The sequence below is a fragment of the Mytilus edulis genome, chromosome 4, assembly GCF_963676685.1.
Source record: "Mytilus edulis chromosome 4, xbMytEdul2.2, whole genome shotgun sequence".
Lineage (NCBI taxonomy): Eukaryota > Metazoa > Mollusca > Bivalvia > Mytilida > Mytilidae > Mytilus > Mytilus edulis.
The window spans coordinates 34,908,706-34,920,855 of NC_092347.1; the positions used below are offsets into that span (position 1 = coordinate 34,908,706).

Below are 12,150 nucleotides of genomic sequence, written 5' to 3' on the forward strand. Positions count from 1 at the left end.
TTTAATTATTTTTAATTGAAATCAAAGGCATATATGAGTTTTTAGTTGTCGACCATGCTTTGACATACGAGATACCAACACATTGTTATGAAGAAAGCTAATTAATATAAAAATAAAATGGTAGATGCATAGTAGTGTTCAATCCAAAAGTGGCCCTATTTTATGTTGCTCATCAACAGGAGACACACGAATGTTCCACCAAAAAAGGGAGGGATAAGTTAACAAGAAAAAATAATAATTTACACTCATCGAATTTATTAAATAACGAATAATAAGGACGACACGATAGTGGCAACAACATAGCTGGTATATTCGAAAAACGATATTCCGACAGATGTGGTGCAATGTAGTATCGTGTATCGTGTTTCTTGTGGTTAGTACTTCGCTTTAGGGTTAGTAATGAAAGGCGTTGTGTTCATATCAAATTGTATTCAAGTTATGAGACGTTGCGCACAAGGCAACGTTACGTAAACAATAGGCAACGTAAACAATATAGGTAACGTTAGTGACGTTAGTTACTTAGTAAATGTACAGCGGCTAATACTTGACACTGGGGGCGCCGAAAAGTGAAAATTAATCTAAAATTATGAAAAAGAAATTAACATACAAAGTGTGAAATGATAATTAACTATTTAAAGTCCATGTAAATAAATAGAAATTGTTAAACTGTCTATTCACTATGATTATTATCAAAATTACGGCGCACTTGATACCAGTAAGTATATTGTCATGAAAGTATTAAGTCCATGTTTGAATCTTTAGCTTGGCTTCAGTTTTACTCGGTGCTCTGTCTCCGTGTATTTTCATTATTCCTGGTTCCCTGCTAAATGTGTGAATCCTACCATTGTTCTTCATTGTGTTGCTTTTTGAATGATACGTCTCAAAATAGTCTTTGTTAAATTTCATTGAATTGTCAGATACTTCTCCCATTGATTCGATTTTCCCAAAACGTTTCAAATCGACTTCTTCTGTCTTGTGTTGTAACATGAAAGATGAGGATGTGGGTCCAGCTGAGTCTTTCATTGGTCCAGAAAGTAGGTATCCGAGTTTTGATTCTGCTGCGGTCGGGCCTGGTCCTCGGATAACTGTGTCTCCTACGATATCCCAGTAGTAATCCGAACCTATTAAAAATGAAATCCTGAATTCATCCATGTCGCTAACAGGGTGCGCTAATGTAAGTCCACTGAGGTAAGGCAGTTTAGCAGCATTGTATGGCATGCGATTATGTAACGGGGCTGCGATAGTAGGGACAATAAATACTTCCATTGGTATTTTCTTCCCATTCTGAGTTTGTAAATCTATTACGGCAATGTCCAAATTGTGTATATTTCTGTTTTCATCTCCAAATGCTGCTAGGCTAACTGTCGAGGTTCCATTCGGTTTTAATTGCAATTCAGCGGCTAATTCCTCGCTAATAAACGACTTCTGAGATCCTTCATCTAAAAGAATATTAGCGGTAGCTGACCTGTCATCTACCCAAACTGGTGAAATGGCTGTCTTTAATAAAACGTCTGTCCTTGGTTTAATGTTCAATGTCGACGTGTAACATGTTAATGCATCATTTTCGCTCTCTACTGTACTTACTATGTTATTTTGCGGTAAAGATTTTGCTGTACTTACGCTTTCCTTTTCTTGATTCTTATTACTGTCACAAAGACTAGTGTGGTGCTTGTTATCACATTTTCTGCATCTAAAACGCGAGCGGCATTCTGAAACTTTATGACTTCCAAAGCAACTGTAACATACTTTTTTCTGTTCAATGATAGCTAAGCGGCTCTCTCTGTCTACAACACTGGTACATTCGACTGACGAATGCGATTGTTTGCAATAAATACAGGTTTTGGGTTTGAACTGATTTATTACATATTGAGGTCTTGCAGTGATTTTGGGTTCAACTGTTGTGTGAAATGACGCTGTGGGTGTGAAACTGTCTAATTTATCTGAATAACCAGTTTCCTGTACGTACATCTCTTTGCCGATTGCTTCTCTAAGGGACCTTATATCCCAATTCCGTTTTCCGTGTTCTCTGGTCATGAGTTTTTTCATTTCGTCGGGCAACTTTCCAAATATGATTGGTACTAAAAGTGATCCGAATGTGTCTTGCGATTGTCCGAGCGACTCTAATCCCCTTATGCACGATTCCATTGTATCGTAAAATACTCTTATGCTGTGCGGCGTAAGTGACGGATGCGTAAGTTCAAGTAGATTCTGCATGTATGCGTTTATAATGGTTTGTGTCTGTCCATACCTCTCCTTTAACAATATGATTGCGTGTTCATAGTTGGCGTTTGATAGAGATAAACCGGATATGCATTGTGCGGCTTCACTGAGTACCTGAGATTTGAGATAGCTGAACTTTTGTATATTTGTCAAAGAGGGATTGTGATGAATGGTTGTCTCAAACGATTCCCAAAATGTCTGCCATGTTAATATATCTCCCGTAAAACTCGGTAAATCAAGCTTAGGTAGTTTGTGATAGAAGTTTGTTGCTGTTGTTGGGTTTGCATTCGTATAAACGGAGTTATTATCTACGGTAAATACATTTTCTGAATGATTTGAATTATGATTTGCAATACTTGTTGACGGAAAATTTGATGAATCAAGTGTATTGGCTATTGGAACATAAGTTGTTTCACTCACCGTTTGCTGAACTGGGGTTGTTTTGTTTCCAGAAACTATGTCCTTGAATCGGCGAATGGCGACTTCCATATTCATTGCATAATCGTCCGCGTCAAGAATTTCTTGTTCCATGTCTTCTAATTCGGTTCCATCTAAGATCTGTGAGTCTAAAGATTCAAGCAGGTTCCTCTTCTTTGTAAGGTTGTCTGCGGCAGCCGAAAGTTCTTTATGTCCAATATCTTCTTGCGAAATTCTTTCCTTCGTTCTATTAATTAATCTTGTAACTGCACTACGGTGACCACCACGAATTGCTTTTAATTTCTCCATGGGTCACGGCACCAATATCGTGTATCGTGTTTCTTGTGGTTAGTACTTCGCTTTAGGGTTAGTAATGAAAGGCGTTGTGTTCATATCAAATTGTATTCAAGTTATGAGACGTTGCGCACAAGGCAACGTTACGTAAACAATAGGCAACGTAAACAATATAGGTAACGTTAGTGACGTTAGTTACTTAGTAAATGTACAGCGGCTAATACTTGACATGTAGAACATACTTTTCATTTGTTATCCTCACTTACGTTTGCATATTATGGCAAGATGTTTCTATCAAACACATAGATAAAAATTCTACAAATCATTTAAGATGTATACTTTTCTGTATTGATGTCATGGGGAAAAAATGGTTAATCAATCTTAAAAAATAAGATTGTTTTATGTTGGTTGAGATACAGCATTGCTTTTTATAAGTATTGCAGTCTTAAAAACGATTGACCAAGCTAATAAAAAAAAACAAAATATATCGATACATATATTTTGTTTTCGAGTATAAGTTGAAAGCAAAGACAAAAAAGTAAAACTAACGATAAATGATTCACGATGGAAATCATTATATCACCAAAAACTTTGAATTCTAATTGAGTTTACTAATATTGAGTGTCATCGATAAATGATACATATTAGATTTCATAAAAAACATAACTAATAAATGATTCAATGATATTGAACTAAAACAAACAATTATTAAAAGACAGAAGGGTTTCAATGGTTTAAAATAATACAACCCCTGAAGAAAGATATATTTAAAACTGCATGGTATCAAGAAAAGTCAGAATTTTGTATGTAGGTTTTTTCTATGATACATGTACAATAGAAACGTGAATACAGTATATGCGTTTATCTGCAGATGAACAAAAAGTAAAATCACAAAAATACTGAACTCCGGCGAAAATTCTAAACCCTAATCAAATGGCAGAATCAATAGTTCAAACACATAAAACGAATGGATAACAACAGTCAAATTCCTGACTAGGAACAAGTATGTTTTTAAGTAGAAAATAGTGGATTAAACCTGGTTATATAGTTAGCTAAACCTTTCACTTGTATGACAGTCGCATAAAATGCCATTATATTGACAATGATGTGAGAACAAAACAAATAAAAATAATAGGTAAAAATTAACTAGTCCATTTTTATCACAATCACTACTTCTTTCACATGTATACAATTATGATTTATTGATTTTTTTAATGTTGAAGCCAAATGTGGCCTCAATATGTGTTATATTCATACTTGGCTTTAAACATGTATTCATAAAAGTGTAACGTTTTCATATGTTAATTGTCATAAGGCTGGTAAAGGCAAAATGTACAATTGCATGTGAGGTATGATTTGCCGCAATGTTTTAGAACCTTTCATATGAATTATAGATCTCACTTAATAAGACTCATAACAACTTCCCAGTGGTAATTATATGCTTGGTATGTATCTTAAATGTGATGATTGTTTTTCGAAAATTACAATGGACACAACTTGAGCAGCCAACATTTTTTAATGTTTATATCTGGAAACCTACTCAAATTGTGACTCTTAATATTTCTTCAATACAGGCAAAGATATATACACTCAAATTGTATGAGAGAACCACATGAAACGTAATAACGACATGAAATTTGATTCGCGCTTGTATTAACAAAATTAAAGAATCATTAATCAGCTTGACACATTGTCGTACAACATTGACCTGTTATATCATAGTGTGCTACAAAAATATCAAGATGGACATAATTAGTTTTGAACACGCGTATTTAAGGTTCAATGAGACATTTAAGTTTGTAGCTGGGTAATGTAAAAAAGAAGATGTGGTATGATTGCCAATGAGACAACTCTCCACAAGACGAATAGGTCATTTACTCAAAATAGGTCATTTACTCAGAATTATGACTGCTGACTAGAGTAAAATTTATGTATACGAAATTTTTGTCACAATTATTTGCCCGAATATCATTGTAAACTTTGCCACACATATATTCCTCTTATAGTTGGTGTGTTAACCTCTGTTTTAGTTTGTAACCCGGAATGTTTTCTCCAAATCAATTTATGACGATTGAACACTGTTGCCTTTATTTTAGTATCTACTTATGTCATACATTTGCATGTAATTCCCAATAAAATATAAATGAGAGATGTATACAATTTTTTTTTGAATGTCATCTATATTAACTTGTCTGGTAGATAATGGATTTTTTACTATTCGTCTATTATTTTCGGAGTCGGTTGTTAATTTAAACATATTTATTTTATTTCGGTTGTTGTTGTTGGTTGATCTGGCATATTGTATGTCTAATACAGTCATTCATGTTACTTTTTGAAAAGTATTATAGCAAAAGTTCCTTACATGTGAACAGTCATATCCTTGCAGGTTACAGTAATAATAAACTTGTATGGCATTCATAAGCAGCAAATATTCAGGCTTATTAGTTTAAAGTTTTGTAACTTAAAACAAAATGTATTTATGTTTACCTGTATTAACCGAGTTTTTATTATGAAATTCAAGCGATAAGGAAGGTGAAGAATAAATATTTAAGATTTTTGAAAAGAGAAGGTTCACTGATTAAATGAACATAAAATAAAAAACATAATATGAATTATAAACTTAAATTTTAGTTTATACTGGATATTGGTTAAAGACGTTATGAGCTAATTTATTACCCGTAACTTAATCTACGTTATCTGGATTTCACATTTTCACGGATGTGCCATTCAAATTATCTTAAATTAAAACGATATAACCTAAAAACTGTCAACCGGATATGTTTTTTATCATAACTATTTACCTGGAGGTAAGATAGGGTACCCCCTGGAGATGTTGTTGATACGAATTCTGCTTATTTGTTTTATTTTGATACAATACTGTACAGGTAAAGTCATTTTACGTTTATTCTTAATATATATGATTAGGCATATTATCTATGCAACTACTAAGTTAATGCTTGCCTTTTGTTGACAGTTTAGAACATTTCTGTCAACGAGAACCGCGGATATGCTCCAACTGTCTTAAAGGTTACGTTGATACAACAATCGATTAACTTAAGGCGTATAACCGAATTTGTAAAAAAAAAATGATCTCGGATTCTAATCCACCGAATTTACCATACTGACGGTAGTGCTGTAACAAAAAGTATTACATTTATCATTCCATGAAATACTTTTGTTAAATGATTCCAATTATCACAATTAAAATAACACATCGTGATTTTGTATCTAAACACTAAACCAGTATTTTAAAAGAGGGACGAAAGATACCAAAGGGACAGTCAAACTCATAAATCTAAAACAAACTGACAACGCCATGGCTAAAAATGAAAAAGACAAACAGAAAAACAATAGTACACATGACACAACATAGAAAACTAAAGAATAAACAACACGAACCCCACCAAAAACTAGGGGTGATCTCAGGTGCTCCGGAAGGGTAAGCAGATCCTGCTCCACATGCGGCACCCGTCGTGTTGCTTATGTGATTACAAATCCGGTAAATAGTCTAATTCGGTAGGTCAAATTCATGAAAGGGAAGGGGATTGTAGTTACGACGTGAGGAACATATCCGATATCATTTGTGAAATGGTTATTCCATAACGGTTTTAAGACACAAGGGCTACAAATATTCAATATTATGCATACCACCCAAAAAAGTAACCAACAATACAGTTTGGGTAATAAGACAAGATATATGTGTGTGTTTCTATATTTGCTATCATAATATCAAACATTGCATATGATTGCATTTGATCATTAAAGTCATATGAAACCTCTAATAAAAAAAATGATGCATATGTTTTTATAACTAAATGGTTAGTTTTCATTATAAAACTTATGAACATATACTTTTTTTTTAAGAAAATTCTTAAATTTGTCCACATTTAGAAGAACTTTACTTTATTTTAATTGCTTGCTTCCAGGAAACAATTCGCCGAAATATTTTCCGTATGCAAGTAACCTAAGCGTGACGCTTCTCATAAAAATCCGGTGATCGCAATACGCATGGATCTGTTTTTAAATAAACTATTATCTGATTGTACATGTTATACACGTGATCTATATCCATGCTTCTTTGTTGATTGTTTACTATAAGGTGACAATCGGTAATCTACGACTTCAAAACACGGCAATAAATGAGCTGCCATATTTGTTAAATCATAACAGACAGACTAAAAAAAATTGACGATTATACGATATGTTCGTGTAATAAATGAAGAAATCGTGCATAGAAGACTAGTTTATGATATAAACATTGCATTGGTATAAGAATTAAGATTTTTTTTCCCCAGTCACTTGTTGCATATGACTTTAACAAAAGGGATTCAAAGTGGTTAAGGTAGGCTTTTACAATACCTTATTAATCAATTCTTGTAAATTGGTTTGATTTAAGAGATTAATGAACGACTGGTGACACTACTGGAGTAAGATCTACTTGCACTTCTGGAGCACCTGATCTCGTCCTAATTTTTATCAGTTTTAAGTGTTTTATGTTGTGTTTTGTGGACTTGTTTACAAACCAGACATAGCTGCTATATAATGTAGTTAATTGCTACCTTATTTTGCTATTAATAAGTATTGAAATGTGCATTATTATTAAATGTAATATCAGTATTTAGTTCAAATATAATCTTACATCAATCCTAATTCTATCTTATTCATTCAAATGTGACGTCATTTTTCATTTTTTGCTGATCTGTTTTACAAATTCAAATGTGACGTCATTTTTTTGTAATTTGTTTACAATTTCTAATATGACGTCACTTGGCGTTGAGGTTTAAACTTATTCAGATGTGTTGCATTTTGTTGGGTTATGTAATGTATTTCGGCTGTTTCCTGTAATTAGCTAATACTTCAGTTTTATCATGTTTATCTTTTGTATTGTCATTTTATAAAATTTACTGTTTGCAAAAGTATAAATTATTCTAAATAATAGGAATGTTCTGATACCTAACAGAAAACCCTGGCCGTTTTTGGCACAACTTTTTAGAACTTTTGGTCCTCGATGCTGTTCAATTTTGTACTTGTTTCGGCTTTCAAACTTTTGTATCTGGGCGTCACTAGTAAGTCTTGTGCGGACAAAATGCACTTCTGGCGTATTAAAATTTTTAAAACTTATTGCCTTTTGTTAGCTATTTATTTATATTGTAGTCCTGTAATGTTGTCTTGTCATTTTAATGTTATATTTCACATGGCCATAAAAGAGGGAGGTTTGGCATGCCACAAAACCAGGTTCAACCCCCCCATGTTTTACTTTAAAAATGCCCTGTATCAAATCAGGGATATGGCCATTGTTATATTATAGTTCGTTTCTCTGTGTGTTACATTTTAACGTTGTGTTTCCGTTGTGTCGTTTGGTTTCTCTTATTTTTGTGTGTGAATTCACATTACTATAAGACGTGTCACGGTACTTATCAATCCCAAAATCATGTATTTGGTTTTGATGTTATATTTGTTATTCTCATAGGATTTAGTCTAATGCTTAGTCCGTTTCTCTCTGTGTGTGTCTGTTGCCTTTATTTATCTTTACGTCGTTTAATTTGTTGACCTTCGACCTATTAGTTTTGCATGTCCAATTTGTAGCTTCTGTCACTTTTGTAGCTAGCTTGATATGAAACCACGTTTCTGTAAATTTTGGGCTTTTCGCCATTTCTTGATTGGTGTAAGAATGATATTTCTCCTCACTAGTGAAATATCTGTTCTAGGCAAATGATTAGCATATATTTATGACGTCAAATTTTCTTGGTTTCTTCTGGATTGTTCAATGTGACATCATGACAAAGGTGACCATTTCTTAAGACGTCACACATAAAGAACACAATTTTCAGAAATTCTGTGAAAAGTAAGGAAAAAGGTAATAACAGAAACAGATTCATTCACTATAACTCGTGTGAACGATTTTTTTCCATTCTCAACAGTTAATTGTATGTATTTAAAAGAAGCGTCGACACGCCTTGTGCTTTAAAAACTAAAATATAATTGTGTCGAATAGAGAAATATCGAATAATAATTGTTGCAGTGTTGAAATTCATATTTAATCCACCATTTTCTACATAAGGAAATGCCTAACCAAGTTGTTTTCCATTTGTTTGATGTGTTAAAGATTTTGTTATTGCAATTTGATATAGGAATTTCCGTTTTCAATTTTCAATGGAGTTCGGTATTTTTGTTATCATACTTTTTTTCTTTACCGAAACTAGGGACATGGTTTAATTTTCATTTGGCTAAGAATACTATCAACTTATTTTAGTGTGTTTTTAGGGGGTGATATTTTGACAGTTTTACGAATGTGTCACTACATTGTATTTTATTTTTACGTCTTATTCATACACAAGGTCAAACTGCTCCACATGATGAGGTTAAAATGGCAGTTAATCACAGACTGAAATGTACAGAAAATGAAACACAAACCATTGCATGTCGGAACGGAGGGACATGTTTCGCAACTTTCATAGAAGATAGATTTGTTCGCTGTGCGTAAGTATACTAACGTACAAATACGAAAATACGGCGTTCATTTTCCAGTGTCCGTAAAAGTCATTAATGAGCATAATAAATGTTATTTTATTTTGTGTCAATAAAGAAATTGTTCCTGTTGCTCATTTTATGTGTCGTGAAGCAGTATATGTTTTTCTTAAAAGCATTTATTGGGTTTAATACAACGTTACTGTAAACTTGATGTCTTTTAGAAATCGCAAAATGCAATTTATTTGTTTTTATTTTAAAATGTCTTTGTTGTACATACCTTGATTTTTTGTTTCAGATGTGTAAAAAAATATACTGGTAAATTTTGCGAAATGATAGATATCAATATCATTTTTAAAAGTAAGTTTCATTAATCATCTATATATATATATATCAAAATGAGGAAACGTGGTATAAATGCTTATGAGACGACTATCAACAAAATATAAATTGGAGTAGAAGAAATCAATTATAGACCCCCGTGTTATCAGCAACAATACAAGAACGTCCATATCTTATATCGGCTAAAAGCAACAATGCAAGAACGTCGATATCTTATATCGGCACAAAAAGGCCCCGGGCTACATTAAAAAGATGAACCCAATCTAACAAAAAAAACACGAATGGCCTACATAACACGAAAAAACAAATATGACATGCATGAATGAACAACAAGCACTGTACTACAGTTTCCTGACACAGCCACAAAACAAATCAGCGCGCAACTCTGCGAACTCGGGACAGGCTGTAGCAGCACAAAATAAGGATAAACTGTAAACAAACAGTTGCAATCGGCTTGACTTAAAAGATCAACACAAGGCGCAAAAACAGCTAACATAAAAACAATAAACAACAATGAAATATGACTGATTGATTGTTGGTGTTTTAACGCCATTTAAGGGCCACATTTGAGCTATTTAGTGGTGGCCAGTTTTTATTAGTGGAGGAATCCGGAGGAATCCGGAGTGTCCGAAGAAAACCACTGACCTTTGATAGTGAAAACTGGCAAGCCTAGTCAAGGTTGGAGTCGTGTTCACCCACACGAGAGGGGTTCGAACTCTCAATATTAGTGTTGACTGGCTAGTGATTACAGTAGGAATAACATTGTGCAATGTCAAAATATAAGTAAACAGTATCGGCAGGATGTAGGATGTTAAGTTCACATGACTGTAAATGTATCATTTTATAGCAGTATATATTAAGTTATGTTTAAATTTTTTTTAAACAAAATCATTGTTAAAAGCAATATTGAAATTTTCATTACTGTTTCGAAAATTTCGAATTATGACGGGTATAAATATATTTGTGGCTTTCGACTATATTTTTACTATATTTACTCTTTGGTCAGGTTTTTGTTGTTTTTTTGACACATTATGTATAATCAAGAACTCCAGGAATTACCTGATAATAAAATTAATTGACAGTTTATGTTGGTTGTTTGTTTGCGTACCGTCAAATGAAATTATCTATGACTATTATGGACGAAAAACCAATTTACATTTACTACGTGTTCTGTAAGGTAGTTATATCCGAAAAAAAAGTTCAGGAAATTGAACAGCCACCAACATGATTATATGTTGCAATTGGAATGGGGCAGAAATTTATCTATGCAACTTAGCAACTTAGGACCCTCGGAGTGTTGTTGCAAGGGTTTTTTTTGTCGTGCATAGAGCAGCGTAGTCGGTCTACACAACGCATTTCATTAATTACTATTCGAACCGTACGTGGCTTCGTATTTAAACAAACGGACGTCCTACTTTAGCAAGGGTTAAATGCCGGTCGGCTGAAGAAAATGGTGGCCATATTTCTATACACCAGTTTTTGAGGAAATAAATTTTAAAATCATCAGTAAGTGTTTCAATCACACTTGAGATAATACATATATATTAGTCCGTTTGATATGTAAACTTAATCTATTTCACAGGATCAAGAGAAGAGAAAACAACGAATGCAGGATTGATTGCTGGTATTATAACCATTGTGTTACTCTTTACTGTATTCATAATTATATTAATCTGCAAAAAGAAACATAAGAGAGAGACAGAATTACCAGATATAAAACCAGAGGAAGAAATTTTAAAGGTGTAAATAACATGAAATTAAACCAAGTTAATAGCTTACTCTCAAAGATATAAACTACAGAAACCAGCAGTAACATACGATGATAGCCAAATATAAAACGTTGTTATCTTTGATTTACAAGTTTGCATCATATATAAACCAGAAAATACAACCAGTAACAAAAGGATAAATATATGTGTTAAGATCAGTGTTAGACAGTACAATTTCAATTAGACACTGAAAGATTATAATTGGAAAAAAGTAGAATTTTCTTTCCGTGACATTGATATACCTATGTTATGAAGTCAACATTTTAGTGCAGATTGGCTGTCTGAGTATAGCATATCTTCTTATCAATGAACAACTGTTATAAATTTTGGAATACGTGCAAATAAATCTTAAACAATTCCGAAAACGGCTTTTGAGTTTTTATCTTAAGAACGTGTAGAATGACGGTTGCTATGGATACTATAACAAGCTCAATATGAAGATGGCTATGCCGTTATTTGGTGTTTATTACTAGAATAGAATTTAAAATGCTTCTTTCGCACACATCTTTCCATTTTCCTAATTTTTATTATATAATGTAAAATATTCAGAAAATATGATTCTTATCGCCGATGGGGCAAACATACTTCCGGCGTTCTTTTCTAAATAGGAAAATATAAAAAAACAGAGAAAACACAAAAC

At 33.0% G+C, this 12,150-nt stretch overlaps 2 protein-coding genes across 2 annotated transcripts; one reads left to right on the forward strand and one right to left on the reverse strand.

Moving 5' to 3' along the window:
• Positions 1–738: 738 nt before the first annotated feature.
• LOC139521347 (uncharacterized) lies at positions 739–2,946 on the reverse strand. Its single transcript, XM_071314826.1, has one exon. It carries the CDS (start codon positions 2,944–2,946, stop codon positions 739–741), a length of 2,208 nt encoding a protein of 735 aa, XP_071170927.1.
• Positions 2,947–5,591: 2,645 nt separating this feature from the next.
• LOC139519559 (uncharacterized) lies at positions 5,592–11,875 on the forward strand. Its single transcript, XM_071311728.1, has 4 exons — positions 5,592–5,816; positions 9,270–9,411; positions 9,698–9,759; positions 11,324–11,875. Exons 1-4 carry the CDS (start codon positions 5,762–5,764, stop codon positions 11,485–11,487), a joined length of 423 nt encoding a protein of 140 aa, XP_071167829.1. The 5' UTR covers positions 5,592–5,761; the 3' UTR covers positions 11,488–11,875.
• The last annotated feature ends 275 nt before the right edge of the window (positions 11,876–12,150 follow it).